The sequence below is a fragment of the Phaeodactylum tricornutum genome, chromosome 6 (assembly GCF_000150955.2).
Source record: "Phaeodactylum tricornutum CCAP 1055/1 chromosome 6, whole genome shotgun sequence".
NCBI lineage: Eukaryota > Bacillariophyta > Bacillariophyceae > Surirellales > Neidiaceae > Phaeodactylum > Phaeodactylum tricornutum.
In genome coordinates this window covers 827,843-843,450 of record NC_011674.1, presented here as the reverse complement: position 1 = coordinate 843,450, position 15,608 = coordinate 827,843, and the positions used below count along the sequence as shown (strand labels likewise).

The window sequence follows — 15,608 nt, the reverse complement described above, 5'->3', positions numbered from 1 at the left end:
ATTCGACACGTTAATTTATGTCTCTGTCGGGCTCGAGCACGAAGCAATATGTGTCATTCTCAATGGCAGTTTGCCGGGATGAGAGTATACCTATTTGTTTTCGATGTTTCTCGAGACGAGCAACGAGTGCGGGTTTTCGTTGGAAGGAACGGTGTGACGGACAGATAGCGGAAGCAGGAAGGCCAATTTTGGTCCTTGTGCAGGCAGAAATGACTGTCAATGTTTCGCGGAAAATATCATCTGTGATACTACCTAAAAATTCAATGCGACTAGCTATAGTAGTGCGTGTGTGTGTGTGTGTGTGTGTGTGTGTGTGTGTGTGTGTGTGTGTGTGTGTGTGTGTGTGTGTGTGTGTGTGTGTGTGTGTGTGTGTGTGTGTAGGTTCATAATATGCAAAGTCAGGAGAAACATAAATTACTTTGTGCGTAATGTGTCATGAAAGATAAAGCTGTCAGGAAACCGATCAGTCGGTGGAAAATGACAGAGTTTTGTATCAACGTCCATGGTGAGCGCTCCCCCCGTCTTCCGTCGATCGGACACCGTCACCAGCGACCACACGCAATCAGATCGCATTTACGCTTCCATCTCGGCGCCGGCGTGAGGGATGGTCGAATCGGCGACGGACTTTTCTTCCCCTGTTCCGTAGTAGGTCGTCGGGATTTCTTCCGGTAGAGTGCGGGCCTTGTAGTCCAGGTAGGCAGGCATGAGGTTCAAGCCCAAGGACAAAGCCGTAATCGAGGGTGCCGCCACGGCCAAGCCGTCTCCCGGGACATATCCGACCTGCACAAGCACTTGAAGCACAAGCTGCAAGAACCAGCCCACAAACATGGACATTTGGAAGCTTTGATCGTTAGTGCCGAAAATTCCAACTCCGTACGACCGGGCCAACCCCCAGACGGCGTTGAAAATCTGAATCAAACCGAGAAAGATACTTATGGCCGGAAAGTTGACCACGTACATAGCGACCCCAATGGTGCCTTTTTCCAAAACTCCGCCACCGTAGTTGGCCATGATAAAGCTACCAAGCATGAGCTGCGAGAGGCCTGCCATGAACAACGTGAAAGCGTAGAAGGTCATGCGTCCGTGGAAGTATGGGGCACTGCGCTGTCGGTGATTGCCGGTCTGGTATGTGTAGAGACTGAATTGCAAAAAAGAAAAGGCGCCGATGAAGCTGAAGCCGTAAGCCATGATGCCTAGGATTCCCATGGCACCGACGAATCGTACGGCCGACTCGGAAGCGTTGTAGGCTTCCGGAATAAATGCAGCACCGCTACGAGCCTGTTGTCCTACATCGGAAATGTCGGTCAAGTATGGAATGAAACCCGTTTGCGTCAAAAGAATGGCAAAGAGCGTCAAAGTTTTGTTGCCCCAATCGTGAACAAGCTGGTTGTACCCAATAAAAAGTGAGATAATGCCCATCGACACAAGACTGAGCCCTCCCATGAGCGCCGAGAAAGGAACGCCCGTAGTGGAGGTATTACCGGGGGAAATGAGCGAAGCGACATTTCCGATGGGTTGGAAGATGGCGCAGATACCGGTGATAAGCATCAGGCCAGCAATCTGGCGGAGATCGGACTGGTGGCGCATGGCCCCAATGGTTGGCTTGATGGAATACATGATGGATCTTTTTTTTATAGATGCTTGTCGAGTTGCCGATCTTTCCAATTGTGAGAAGAGACAAGCATGGATTTTTAATGTTCTGTTGGGCAACGGGCTCGAATCTGAGTTCGGGTAGTGTGTGTAAGCATGCAAAATGTTGGATTCTCCAAAATAGCTTGAGCCATTTCTAACTGAAAAGATCTTTCGGAATTCTCCACTTTGATTATTTATGATAGATGATACTGCTCGTGCAGTTTATAGCGAAGGCCTCTTCTGCCTTTGAAGATTCCGAGCGCTTCCGCAGTGTTCGATTTTCTGAGGTTTGGGGTCCAACTCCAAAATGTGAGCCCGTGCACTTTTCATGGTCACGCAGCTGATCTGACTGTGAGCGTGAGCTTGAAAAAGATAGACGTACCGTTAATTGGCCAGAAAAAACACGTCAATGTAACTGTAAGTCGTCACGTCACGTCTTTTCACAATTATTTATTTCACGTCAAGTAACACAATGGCCGTTAGCCAAAATCTGTGACATCATTAATCCAACATATAAAGCCAAGGAGAAAGTCACGAGAGTTTTGTTGTGTCCTCTTCTGACTCTCCCGGGGCTCGCCTTTCTGGTACTTTGTTGCAACTAACTACTTTGGTCGAGTATCGTTTCTGATCTCTAGGCCGATCGATGAACTTGTTACCTAGTGCATGCTTCCTGCCTCAGCTGACAGTATCCGACTGGTCCGTGGGATCTGCGGTCTCAAACTTGAGGAGACCTGATACGCTTGCCTCTGTGGCGGCTTGCGCCTTGCGCGGAGGAAGTGCTACTTCGGAAGTAGTACCGGAAATAGCCGACCTTGTCACGGGTGCCTACGACTGGTGCATTAATTTGGGCGCACCGTCAGCCTTGGTGGCGGGTGCCGTTGTAGCGACAATTTACGAAGCAATGAGCTCCGGCAATTTAGATCTAGACCCTGACGATACCAAATGGGTGGCGTTGGGCAAAAAACTTACGCGAATGCTGTTGCTGACGGCCTTTGCGTTTGAGACCATTTCCATTTTCGTCACTACCGTAACGGGTACAATGTTGATGAGCCGTCCTCCTCATTCGATGGTCAATCTCGCTTCTGTTACTACTGATACCACGCCATTGTCTTTCTTGAGCGACAACTTTGAGTTTGAATACTTGACGTCTAGAATTACATTTCTGCAAGGTTTGCTGAATTGGTTGGCAGCTATTGGGATGGCGCACGTGATTCCGAATGGCGAGTCAGTTGCAACCCGAAAAATGAACATGTTCATCGCGTCAATGCTATTCACTGCTATTTTTGTCATGCTGGCTTTCTACAATGCGCATATGGATTTTCATCGTAAGTCCGAGGAGTCAATCTACATGAATAAATTCCCTGCGAACATTTCACTTTCACTATCTCCTGCCTTCTCTTCGAATTGCAGCCAATTACTTTGGGATGTTGTGCCGCTGGACCCGCGTTACTTGGTTGCGTTTTTTCTGGAGATGGCCACCTCGTCCACTTTTGATCATAGTGGTCCCTCTGACGTGTTCATCTGCATACTGGGGCTGTCGTGCATTATTGGACGAGCAAAAAGGAACCGACGACAAAGTCCTTGATACGCAACAACAAACGGAAATTCTGAAGCAATACAACACGGAAGATTAGTACAGATATCCAGGTAGTATGATTCTATGCTCACACTTATAGGTTCATTTTCTCAAAGCAGTGCTGAGAACGACAACCAAAACGAGAACTCCGAACGGCCCAAATTGCGTTAGGACCCCCGTCCACGAAAGGAATTTTCCCCGAAAGAAGACAAGCAGTGCCAATTTGATCATATTCCACTTGTGAATTCCAAAGGCTGTCGTGAGAGGCATACGATTCAGCGCACAGGCCACATGCGAATGACAGTTGTCGCAACAAATATTGTGCATGCGACCTCGATACACATCGTTCGCTTCCAGAATAGCCCCGTCCCATCGCTCGGCCCCGATTTCGTTCGCGTTGATCCGCAAGGCCCGTGTGGGGGCTCCAAACGCCATTCGACCGTCATCGCCTACGAAGTACGGGCCACGAAAGTCCGAAGCCACCCCCCGTGATTCCCAGGTGACCGATGACGGGACAAATCCAGGTGATTAATGGCAACGGACTCCATACAATCGAAAAACTCAAATCCTTATTCTTATTTTGTGCTGCAGGCATAGCGCTATTCGTTCTGATCTGCTTCGGGAACACTCTGTATATCCACAAAATATATTGATAATGGAAAGGCCTCTGTACTTTTGTCGCTTGACTGTGTGAGTTGCAATCACTGTCAGTCGACGAAAGCCGGATTTGACTGACTGTGAGATTGCTCGTTAGGGTTTGCTTGGTCTGGGTGTGCTATTACAGGACTACCAGTACCGGCTACTGGGAACGTTATAAACGACACATCGGATATAATGGAAGACATGCAAAAACAAACGAGCAAAGCTTCGTTACAATTATCAGCTTTTTCAAATTCCGAACTGTCGCAAGCCAGCAAAACGATATCTCATCGAATCTCACGATGAAGAACCTGCCCTTTCAGTGACAACGACACCTCGTTCAAGCTTTGTGGATCGACATCCTAGCACCCATCATCATTGGTGTACTTTAACATAGTAGTCAGTTGTTTCCAATCTTCCAGAAAAATGTCGGTCACGTCTGCTTTCCCTAACTTTAGGTACTCGGTTGATGACGGTAAGTTTCTTCAAAGTCCTACATTTCCTCATGGCGTTGCTGTCTCTTGATATCTGATCCCAAGCACTCATTCGTCTCTCTCTCTTTCATTCATTACAGAACCAAACCCGGAATGGACAGTGGAGGAGGTCTTTCAATGGTGCCTTTTGCAGTCGTACAAAGAAACAGATCAGAATTACAATCAACTTATTGAAGGATTGCACCAACAACTAGCATCGGGGGAAGAAGAACTTTGGCAGGCGCACCATCAAGCGGCTGCAACATCCAACGACGAAAACGAGGCGCCCGGAAACGACCCTTCGAAGCAGTCTGTTGCTGAAGCTGTGGAAAAACAGGCATCGGGTGATAACAACCAGAAAAGAACTCAACGTTTCAAATTGCGAGTGGAAATTGTGGCCGGCGAATACGTTGGCCAGAGTTACGAGCTCAAACCATCTTCCAAGGCCCCGTGTATGGTCGGTAGATCTAAAGGTAAAAAGTTTACCACCCGAGGCATTTCGCTGGCCAAGGATTTGGAAGTGTCAACGACACACGGCAAATTTGAAATCGTCAACGATCAAGTATGTTTTACGGATACCGGCTCGACTAACGGGACGCGAATTGGCGGACAAGAATTGGAGACAGATACACCCGTACCAATTACGGATGGTTTAGAAATTACTTGTGGGCAAACGATTTTGAAAGTTTCCTTCCTTTAGTTGCAATGACAGTCAAGAAAGTTCTTCCTAGCAGAGACATGAAGTGTGCACGTGGAGCGCTACGTATATAGTTAGTAATTCCTAACTACCTTCGTAGATCTAGAGCGGTAGTGCTCAAGCTTCCAAAATTTTGTCGAACACCGACGTGTCTCAAAGGGACTTTGTCGCGTTGTTCGTACCTGAACCGTCTCCACGTGCCTTCGGAACTGTGCAACACTGCATTTGTACTCCTTAGAGATTGTTATTACTCTTTCAATTTTCAGTCTACAGGCCAGGAACGCAAATTAAAATGATAGCACGTAATCAAATCGAGGACTAATGATACTAGGTAACTAATCTCGTCTCCAACTGTGGTAAACTACATAAATCCTCATGAACAATCAAATTCTGCCACAACAAGCACAAACTGTTTTCGTAATCCAACAAAAAGTGGTAAATTTAACTAGGCCAAAATGGTTCGTCATTGGGATACGGAGTAAACTTTGACGTATAGGTATCCCACAGTGTGGCTCTTGTGACATTTTAAAGCGAAAAGCCTTCAAACTTGACGCCTACCTGGATCTTTTCGGCTTGGGCCGCAATCTCGGCCACTCCGACGGCCTTTTCGGCCGCATCTTCCAGATCCTCTGCCAATATCATACGGAACCCACAACCCTCAATCAATGTCTTGGCTTCGTTTACGTTGGTGCCTTGCAGACGAATGACAATGGGTTTGTTGATACCGATTTCTTTGGCCGCGTTAATGATTCCGGTGGCAATGACGTCACAGCGCATAATCCCACCAAAGATGTTGACGAGGATGGCTTTGACCTGCGAATCCGAGTTGAGAATTTCAAAGGCTTTCTGGACCTGCGTTTCGTTGGCCCCACCGCCAACGTCCAAAAAGTTGGCCGGTGACCCGCCCTTGAGCTGGATAATGTCCATTGTCGACATGGCCAGGCCGGCTCCGTTGACCATGCAGCCAATGGTCCCCTCCAGTCCGATGTAGTTGAGATCGTACTTGCTGGCGTCGACTTCACGGACGTCTTCTTGAGAAGTATCCCGCCGGGCAAAGATCGACGACTGCCGGAATTCGGCGTTATCGTCAAAGTTGACTTTGGCGTCACAGACGACAATGTCGCCTTCCGGAGTTTCGGCCAAGGGGTTGACCTCGACTTGCGTACAGTCACAGGCAATGAACATGCTATAGAGATTCTGCATGAGTATGACCGCCTTGTCGTGTCCGGTGGAACCTTCTTCCAAACCCAGATTGCTCGCCATGCGGTGAGCCCCCTCCGGCGTGAGACCTTCGGTAATGTCAATGGGCTGGGTAAATATGACTTCGGGGTTGGTGGCGGCCACGTCCTCAATGGAGGTTCCGCCCCTCGGACTGGCCACCAAGAGCGGTCCTTGCGACCCCCGGTCCATCAGGATCGACAAATACATTTCCCGACGCATGTACATGCGTTCCATCAAGAGTACTTTATTACAGACAATGCCGTTGGGGGCTTGCTTGGTGACGAGCTCGTTGCCGAGCATGGCAGCGGCGAACTCGCGAGCCTGACCCGGCTTGGTGACCATGTGCACCCCGCCTTTGAAACCGTTCTTGAAGGTTCCGAGGCCGCGACCTCCCGAAAGCACTTGGGCCTTGATGACGATATCCTTTTTGGGAGCTCCGGCTGGATATGAAGAGGGCAAGAGACAAGGACAAAGAGCAATGGCAAGTAAGAACGGAAATGGGTGAGTCTCGAAACGTGCGTGCACACGGTATCGCTCGAGCAACGTCTCCAATTGCAGCGACACGCCCCCTGTCGGTGTTTCCCTCGCCGACACCGTACACGGCACACTGTGACTTACGTCGATTCAATGAATTCAAAAAGATATTCTCGGCTTCTTCCGGATTGCTGGCTACGTAACATTCCGGTGTTTGGATACCGTGGTTCTTCATGATTTCCATCGAAATATATTCGTGTACGTTGAGATTGCGGACGGCGCCGACGGCGGGATTCGCAGTCCGACGCAAAGCGTATCGAGCGACGGTCGAAGAAAGCATACGGACGAGTTACTGGAAAAGGGGGGGAAAGGAAGGAACGTGTCTTGTATCGGGAATGTGACTAAGGCGATACGGAAGCGGGGGAGAGAGGGGAATTCCAAAGGAAGAGAACCCAATCGACCCTGTGTATGTGTATGTGTAGAGGTGTGTGAAGAGGGAACGAAGGATCGAGTGTCGAGTGTCGAGTGTCGAGTGTCGTCTGCCGGATCCGTATCCCACCCACACCGCCGCCGCCGGAAGCCTTTTGGGAGGATTCGCCTTCCCAGAGGCTGCTCCCCCAACCCCTGCCTCTTGATCGGGTGCTGGACATATCCCAACACGGACTTACAAGCATACAGACAATTGTCGCGCGAGACGTTTCAGGGTTCCGATCGGTACCGATACGGGGCTCGCAAAGGAAAAAAAACGAGTCCCGAACACGTTCGGTCCAAGCTTTTCTGTATACACTTATGATTGGCAAGAACGGGTATCGATACCCAAGATATATCCATGGGAATCAATCGCCAACAATAAATGACCCGACAGAGAAGTTGATCGGCCACCTAAAGTCGGCGGCGACAGAAGAATACAGAACGTGTTGGACCGGGAAACAAGGTCGTGTGGTCCCACCGATTGGGAAACAGTCGGCAAAGGCAGTCGGCGTCGGCGCCACGATTAGGTTTTCCACTCACCGGCAACCCACAAATACACACGTAGCGGGATCTACTCATATTTTTGAACAAAGCACAACCACTTTATTCACAATCAGAGCCTTTCCCTTACCTTTTTTGTTTCTCTCGTCGGCACGAAAGAAGCCATGCGACCAGCGTTTCCCAAGAAAACGTCACCATGGTTCTGGCTGCTCCTCAAGCTCTCCGTCGTCCTTTCGTTGACGTGCATTGTTCTATTCGCAAGCTCTCCCAACGCGATGAAAATCATTGTCTACGACGATCCGTCGCACACTCGGTCATCCTCCACAACACTGCCTACTCCCGATTCCGATGAATCGGATTCACCACACCCCGGTCACTTTTCGACGTTGCTCGCCAACGTCAACAACAGTCTCCTGCACTCGGTACAGCAACAGTGTACCGACTCGCAGCGACAGACTATTCGTTCCCAGCTCCCACCCCAAGCCTGCGAAGAAGACAAAGGAAAATACGGGGGGCGTCGGTGCTCTTTCTCACTGGCGACTCGCTGTTCGGACGCCATCTGGTTCGCCGAGTTTTGGAAAGAAGCCGCACAGCGGGGAGTCAACCGACCCACGGCCATCTATGTCGGATGCAACAAGGGAATGGACGCCGTCAACACGTTGCGCATGATCTCGGAGAATCCCGAGTTCGACAAGTCGGTATGGCAAAAGGAAATCCTCAGCAACGTGCTCAGTCGGAACCAAACGATTGTGCCAGGCGCGTGTAATCAAGAGAATGCCCCACAATTCGACATTTCCACGCTGCAGGGTACAGCCCGTACAGCTAGTGACAGTACAGCGTCGGTCTTTTGTATTGAAGCCATGCCACAAACGGCCAATCAGCTGAATCGCTCGTCACATCAGCTTGGCTGGCAAAACTCCTTCGTGGTAACCAACGCCGCCATATCGTCCACCGACGGTGTCGCTTTGTTCCCCAGTGGACAAGCCGGACAAAAGATTGGCGTGGAGCATATGGGCCTTGGCGATTGTCTTCGCCAGAGTACAAAGCATCTGTGCGCGGAAGTTCAACAGTATACGCTCGACACATATTTCGACAAGTTCTTGCGCAAGGACTCGTGGATTGACTTTTTGAGTATAGACGTGGAGGGCTATGACTGGGATGTCCTTATGAGCGCTAGCAAAGCCTTGGAACGGGTCAAGTATCTCGAATTCGAGTTTCACAGAGTCGGTAAGTGGTGAACCTTTGTTGAACGCAAGTTCCTTCTACAGCGACGTTATGTTTCCTAAACTCGTGTTGTCTTTTGCAGGAAGCTGGCAGCAGCATTCCTTAAAGTCGGCCATTGATCACTTGGATACGAAAGGGTTTGTGTGCTATTGGGCAGGTGCCCATGGCCATATTTGGCGCATCACTAACTGTTGGATGGAGTACTATAATCGAAAAGTATGGTCAAACGTTGCCTGTGTGGATCCTTGGTCGGCACCGGCATTGGCAACTCGTATGGAACTCATGTTCCAGGAGACCCTGGCTGCTGGGGATCAGATAAAGTATGTGCCAAAATAAACAGAAAGCCGAGACAAAAGGTAGAATCCCTTACCGAAATGAAATTTTCATTTTTAATTTCTAGCATTCATGCTTCACTTCAAAACCAAAATCGTAAAGTCAATGGATTTTGAAACAGTGTTCGCCAAGGTTTTCTATCGAATAGCATTACAGCGACAGGCACGAAAAAGCATTACTGGAAACTCTTACTGGATTGTTCATAACGGTGTTCAGGATCTGCTATGGATCAGAGCATAAGGAGTAACAATTAATGCTTACCTGAAAGGTATTTTCCGCGAAAATTGAAACACTTGGAACAAGGGCATTTTCTCCCAAATAGTGAAATTTTTACCCATTCCGATTAGTGATTTTTCTCGCCGCAATAGCTGGTTACAGTCTAGAATATCTATATCATATGGATATGCTGCATGCGCATAGCAGGATAGCTATGTCGACCAGTAGGTTGATGGACCAACGTAACGGACGGTAACAGCAAGTGCAAGCAAAACTCCCTCAAGTCCGTCTGTCTGTCAGTTGGCTACACAACAGACATATAGTTGACTGTACTATAACGGAAATGAGAGGAGAAATCAGACTAATTGCGCAGTTGAAGCGTGAAAACCGTCCTACGCTGGCTCTAGCTATCTGGACTCGGTCGGCACCGGAAAACTGAAAGGAAACGCAATTCCTCGCCAAAGACGACCATGAATTTTAATCTGGAGTGGTCGCACTTTGTATTCTTCAGTCCCCAGTTTTGTACGCTGACACAATGAGCGAACATCTGAGCAGTCGAGATGAATCTACCGCACTGGATTTTCGCGATATTCACGAACATCCTCCGGTAGAGAGCTCTTCGGTAGTTGCAGATCCCTCCTGGGACACGGACAAGGTCTACTTTAATGAGTTTGAAAACCCCAAACGGAGCAAAGGCGACGATTTTGATAACTTCTTTCAAAACGAAGTATTCACCGAAGCTGACGTCGCCTTTGCGATCATAGAAGAAATGACGGACCAGGATACGGCGGAACCCCAACTCCGAAGGCGTTCGGCTAGTACGAGTGCTGATCGCGATGATACTTTGGACCCGCTAGGCTGGCCACGACGGCAAGCGGCGGAGCTCGCTGACGTGCCTTTCTTCACGGCCTTTGAAACTGATAAAGCAGAAATTCATGAAGAACTCGGTGATGACCAAGATCTTTTAAGGCACAAGAGCAATGACAATCATATCGATGATCTTTCGGGGAGAGATTCTTTAGAAGGTGTCTGCGAAAGTGTCACCAATATGTTGAAGATCCAGACAGACGATGACAAACGTTCAAAGCAGGAGCGTATTCAAATGTACGAGACACTCGCAGTCGATGACGAGTCTAGTGTGGAGGAATCGGAGGACGACGAGGACGATCTCGAGGAGGGGGAGGAGGAGCAAGTTGAGTATAGCCAACAGCAAAGCAACGATGACCATGAAAGTTGGGAAGAGCCACAGGAATGTAGGACTGGTACTTTCGGTCATAGTAGCACAAGCAACAATGAATTTGAGACCAATTTTTCCGACTTCAGCTCGTCAATTCGCGATGACGTGCCAACGTTCGATGCCGCAGCCAAGGCAGCTCAGTCAGCTGATGGTTCACTTACTACACCAGTTGAATCGCCGGAGCAGAAGCGCTTATTTCCCAAGGTCAAGCTCAGTAAAGTAGCGGACAAGATCTCAACTGAAATTCCCCTTCTTCGCCCTCCACCAGCGGAAAAGATTCAAAAGTGGGAAGATGCCAGAATCAGCCAAGCCAAAAAAACGAATACCCAAGAATAAAACTAAGTCCATCTCCACTGCTCTGGGTTTGCCTGATCCATTGTCTTCTATACAATAAATGTTGAACATTCAACTCCAGAGATAACATACTTAAACTAGAATTTATTGTAGCACGGCATTCACTTGCTCTAATTGCGCCTTCATGCTTTCGTCGAAAAACTTGCTCACAGGAACATCTTCGGACAGACCTTTCCGTCGACGGGTCTTAATTAACAGTTCTCGAGCCAAATGCTGCGCCGGACTAGGCTCCAACGGATGCAAAATAATGCTCCGGTCGAGTGGATCGCCGGGCACCACCGACCAGTGGTCAAAAACGGAGAAGACCATTGCCTGACCTTGAGTAAAGGTACGAAGATCCGTTTCGAATCCAAAACTGTCTAGTACCGGTATGTAAGCTTTGACGATGCAATGCGTCGAGCCCGAAACCGGTCGATCTTGCACCATGTGGCCTCTGCGACGCGTCAGCAGGGGTTGAATCGCATCAACAATTGCACCGGGACATTGTATCTGTAAACGATACACTGGTTCCATCAATCGAGGCGTGGCGGTCAGCAACGAAGAATGTACAGTTTTGCGAGCTGTAGGAATGACCTGACCCCCACCTCGATGGATAGCCTTATCGGCGAGGACACAATCCAGGATTTTGATCTTCGTACCTCGTACGGGTTCCTCGCAAAGCGGCCCTTCCCGAGTGGCCCATTGAAAGCCTTGGACAATACTGGATTTGCATGTTTTCAAAAGAGATGTATCGACCTCACTAGGTAAAGTGTCGTCCATGAGTATGTTGGTTCCGTGTGTCGGCGAGTCCCCAAACGCCCAAACTGAGCGTGACGACAACAAATCCCAATTGTAATTTACTTGAAAAAAGCGACCCAGTTTCTTCTGGTCCCACTGCGTCTTGACCTTGCCCGCCTCTAGATTTTCCGCCAGACCGTCATCCAAAGGCTCAGCAAGAAATGTTAATTTGTTTCTTTTGTTGGTAGTCTCCGCAAAACATTTGATACTGCTCGTTTCAATCACCGTTTCTCGAAACGAAACAATCGGATCCGCAACTTTGACTTCAATGTCCGAATACACTTGACGAAGATCGTACATGACGCAATCTAAATACAGCTCTCCAGTACCCAGCAAAACATGCTCGCCGCTTTCCTCCACTTTGGTCTGAACCATGGGATACGCTTTGGAGACCCGCCGAAGTCCTTCCACCATTTTGGGCAACTCTGCCGGATTTAGCGGTTCGATCGCAAGCTTCATCACAGACTCTCCTCCCGTATGTGGAAATTTGAGCGGGGCAAAAATGTGCACATTCTCGGGGCACTCCAAACCTACGATGGTCGCTGTCTTGGCAATGGTGGCGTCCACGCCTTCCAGCAAAACCCAGTTCCCCGCCTTGACCAGGCTTATGCTTGTATGAAAGCGTCCCCGAGGTATCGCAACGTTCTCCACCGTCGCCGTACCGACATCTTCGTCGTCTACATTCGGGACGTACGCCTCGCCGAGGACCTTGACGGGAGTTGCCGGTCGAACCGTTCCTGAATAAACTCTTCCGAGCGCTTGAAACGATTGCCCATCCCGGGAGGCGTACAGTTTGACGACGTGAATGATCAGTGGTCCGTGGGGGTCGCAGTTGCGCATGGCCTGCACCAGCCTTTGTTTCGAATCCGCAGTGTCCGCATCATCGTCGAGCAGGGGGCCAGTGTAGCACCGAGCGATTTTTCCGGCAGCGGCCACGGCCGGACAGGGTACGTGTTGCGTGAGCATATCAACAAACCCGTGGTTGGCGGTTTGCAAAAACCGCGACAATGCCGCTTTCAAAAGGACCGTCGAATTGGCTCGCAATTCGTCCTTGTGAAGGAGAACGCCGACACCGCGCAAAAGGGCATTGACGTCGGGTTCGCGCTCCCCCAGACAGGCGCTGTATATCTTGTAGAGTGGCTCCAGTACGTACACGCAGAATGTGCGTTCCACGTTCGGAGTCAAGCAGTCGCGTGACGACCGGTGAAACGTCCGCGTTTCCGGATCCAGGTAGGCATCTCCCCAGAGACGCTGAGCAAAGCCATCGACGGCAATGTTGTCTCCCAAACGATCAAAGTGTTCCATGTACACTTGCGCAAAACTGGGTAACGTAAACAAGTAGCCGTGTTGTGCGGAACAAAAGGCCACGTTACCTCGTTCGGGTGAGATTTTTGGATAGCGTCCCCTCGACACCATGCCTACTAATTCGTTGAGACTATCCACAATGTGCAACAACTTGTAGTAGGCATCCCGTGGGGGCAACTTCAATTCCACAATCAAACGATCCATTTTACTCAAGACCAAGGTCAGAGAAAGTCCTTCGGATATGGCTTGTCGGACTACCATTTCCGTATGCATCATGATTCCCTCCACAACGTCCACTACCACCACGGCACCATCGGACGCTTTCAAGGCCGCCACCGACTCGTCATGGAATTGCACATGACCGGGACAGTCCAGCATGGAAATGGCGAAGGTCTTTCCGCGTGTATCCGGCAAAAGTGTCGTCAAGGGCGTACTGACGAGACTCATTTGACGGGCTTGTTCGGCCAGCAGCGTATCGAGATACCGCGGTCCTGCCTGTGTATTCGCTTGGCGACTTTCGTCGACGACAGCATTCTTGTGATTTTTCTTGACTCGATAGGTAGATTCCAGCAGCAAGTCCACCAGTGAGGTTTTTCCGTGATGGAAGTGTCCGACGATGGCCACTAACCGCCGAGTGCGGGTAGTTTCGTTAGACAATTGCACGCCGAGATAGTCTTCCGTGTACAACCAATCCTCGGGCGCAAAGACGTTTTGTTTGTCCCGATCGTCGCTATCCGCGTGATGCGATTTCGTGAGTACTGGTTCCACGATGGGTGTTTCGAGTTCCATGGCGTCTTCATCTAAGACGGCGACGCGCACGTCGTCACCGTACACTTGTTCCGCCGACGCGTAGTGTTCCTTGTCTTCGTGCAAGACAATGGCGTGCATTGGATCGGCCGTGGTTGCTGCCGTTGTTGTCATCACGTTCTCGTCGTCGCGCATCACGAGAGCATTCTCGTCTTGGTCGTCACCGGACACATCCGAAGCGTCGTCCGGAGCGACAGTCCCGGGAGGCACCAACGCATTCTCGTCGTCGTCGTCGGACGAATCCAGATCGGGACCGATGTAATTCCCAAACTCGTCGTAGAGCTCCTCTTCGTTGTCGGACATGGCGCAACAGAAGATATATTCTCTAGAGATTGCCAAAGCTGTGCGATAGAAAAAGCGCAACAAGGACGGTAGACGCAACCGGGTATAGGGTATTCACTACTCAACTTCCTCTCGAGGCTATGGTAGAACGGGACGAAGTATCCTATAGTACTTTTACACTACAATGCAATACCACGAGACGAGACAACGACGACGTTTCCTCTTTGTGAGGGATTGTGCTCCAACGATAAGAGTCCGTACGATGGGCAGAATACCGGAAATAGAGTCGTGAGTCGAGTTGAATCGTGGAATCGACGACGTCTAGGGCTAGAAGTGGTCCACGCGGAATTGTGCGGAGTGATACCGGTAGGTACCGTATACAGGTATGTTACAAAAGTCGTGGGACCTACCCCGCACTGTCGTCTGTCGTATCCCGTCATCTGAGCACACGAATACCATATCCATCACCTCCCTTGCTCGACTAACTCTAAGTAGTTCTAGAGTTTTCAGAGTAGTCTACTAGCGGTGTGCAATGGTAAAAGGTGACGCCTCTTCCCTTCCTGGACAGTTCAAAGCAACGATTTCCCGTTGTCTCTCTTTTTGCTACGTACCGTGTACCTTGCACCGTCGACTATAGAAAGCAGCAGCGGAAGTCGTCGCACTATTCGAGACCGTCCCTTTCCCATCCAATCCAGTCCACATTTGCGTAATTCAAGAACCGATCAAGTATCACCATGCTAGCGTCACTACGTACCATGGCGACACTACTCCTGGCGCTCGCCATGGCAGCATCTTCCCTATCCCGGGTGTCTGCCTTGTCTTCCAAGGCGCCCAAGGCCAAATTCTACGGCGGAGCTGGCATCGGTCGACTCGTCTTTGACGAATCGGCCGGGAAAGAAAACGCCTGGCAGTGTCACTACGATATGGTCCTCGTGGAACGTGTACAGGGAAAACCGCCCACCGAATCGGGCCTCTTTGTGCCGCAGGAAGATTTGCCCAAACTGCATCTGTGTAAAGTCCTCTCCGTGGGACCCGGGCGGGAAGAAGAAAACGGACGTGTTTCGCCCATGCCAGAGATTCGAGTGGGCGATATCGTAATTGCCAAGAATCCCTGGGGCATCGGTCCCAAGGATGAAGAGACGGCGGATGGCAAAAAACTCAGTTTCATGCGCAGCCAAGATATTGCGGCCGTGGTGACGGGAGGACTAGCTCCGGAAGTGTAATCGGAACCTGGGAAACGCCGACGGTCTCTTTTCCGTGGCTGTGGTAGGTACCTCGAAAGCTTTAGAAAAAAAGACGTAACAGCTTACTTTAGCATTACCTCTATCTCGCATCTGCCAATTGACAATACTAGCGAGAAAGCGTGGCAGCACATCGTTGCCTGGTACA

General features: G+C 50.0%; 7 protein-coding genes across 7 annotated transcripts; 4 read left to right on the top strand and 3 right to left on the bottom strand.

The window, feature by feature from the left end:
* Positions 1–339: 339 nt before the first annotated feature.
* On the bottom strand, positions 340–1,812 carry PHATRDRAFT_45324 (predicted protein). Its single transcript, XM_002179268.1, has one exon. The coding sequence runs from the start codon at positions 1,615–1,617 to the stop codon at positions 574–576; it is 1,044 nt and encodes a 347-aa protein (XP_002179304.1). The 5' UTR covers positions 1,618–1,812; the 3' UTR covers positions 340–573.
* Positions 1,813–4,191: 2,379 nt separating this feature from the next.
* Positions 4,192–5,123, top strand: PHATRDRAFT_45323 (predicted protein). Its single transcript, XM_002179483.1, has 2 exons — positions 4,192–4,322; positions 4,422–5,123. The coding sequence occupies exons 1-2, from the start codon at positions 4,274–4,276 to the stop codon at positions 5,018–5,020; spliced, it is 648 nt and encodes a 215-aa protein (XP_002179519.1). The 5' UTR covers positions 4,192–4,273; the 3' UTR covers positions 5,021–5,123.
* A 313-nt stretch (positions 5,124–5,436) lies between these two features.
* Positions 5,437–7,189, bottom strand: PHATRDRAFT_26921 (beta chain succinyl-coa synthetase synthetase). Its single transcript, XM_002179267.1, has 2 exons — positions 6,857–7,189; positions 5,437–6,678 (listed from the first exon to the last, which is right to left on the bottom strand). Exons 1-2 carry the CDS (start codon positions 7,050–7,052, stop codon positions 5,543–5,545), a joined length of 1,332 nt encoding a protein of 443 aa, XP_002179303.1. The 5' UTR covers positions 7,053–7,189; the 3' UTR covers positions 5,437–5,542.
* Positions 7,190–7,549: 360 nt separating this feature from the next.
* On the top strand, positions 7,550–9,244 carry PHATRDRAFT_45321 (predicted protein; the record flags this gene model as incomplete). The annotated part of the gene is made up of 2 exons (XM_002179482.1): positions 7,550–8,911; positions 8,991–9,244. Exons 1-2 carry the CDS (start codon positions 7,849–7,851, stop codon positions 9,242–9,244), a joined length of 1,317 nt encoding a protein of 438 aa, XP_002179518.1. The 5' UTR covers positions 7,550–7,848.
* A 677-nt stretch (positions 9,245–9,921) lies between these two features.
* On the top strand, positions 9,922–11,030 carry PHATRDRAFT_45320 (predicted protein; the record flags this gene model as incomplete). Its single annotated transcript, XM_002179481.1, has 1 exon — positions 9,922–11,030. The coding sequence occupies exon 1, from the start codon at positions 9,993–9,995 to the stop codon at positions 11,028–11,030; it is 1,038 nt and encodes a 345-aa protein (XP_002179517.1). The 5' UTR covers positions 9,922–9,992.
* A 102-nt stretch (positions 11,031–11,132) lies between these two features.
* On the bottom strand, positions 11,133–14,395 carry PHATRDRAFT_45319 (predicted protein; the record flags this gene model as incomplete). The annotated part of the gene is made up of 3 exons (XM_002179266.1): positions 13,839–14,395; positions 13,786–13,804; positions 11,133–13,753 (listed from the first exon to the last, which is right to left on the bottom strand). Exons 1-3 carry the CDS (start codon positions 14,238–14,240, stop codon positions 11,133–11,135), a joined length of 3,042 nt encoding a protein of 1,013 aa, XP_002179302.1. The 5' UTR covers positions 14,241–14,395.
* Positions 14,396–14,974: 579 nt separating this feature from the next.
* On the top strand, positions 14,975–15,442 carry PHATRDRAFT_34995 (predicted protein; the record flags this gene model as incomplete). Its single annotated transcript, XM_002179480.1, has 1 exon — positions 14,975–15,442. The coding sequence occupies one exon, from the start codon at positions 14,975–14,977 to the stop codon at positions 15,440–15,442; it is 468 nt and encodes a 155-aa protein (XP_002179516.1).
* Positions 15,443–15,608: the final 166 nt, after the last annotated feature.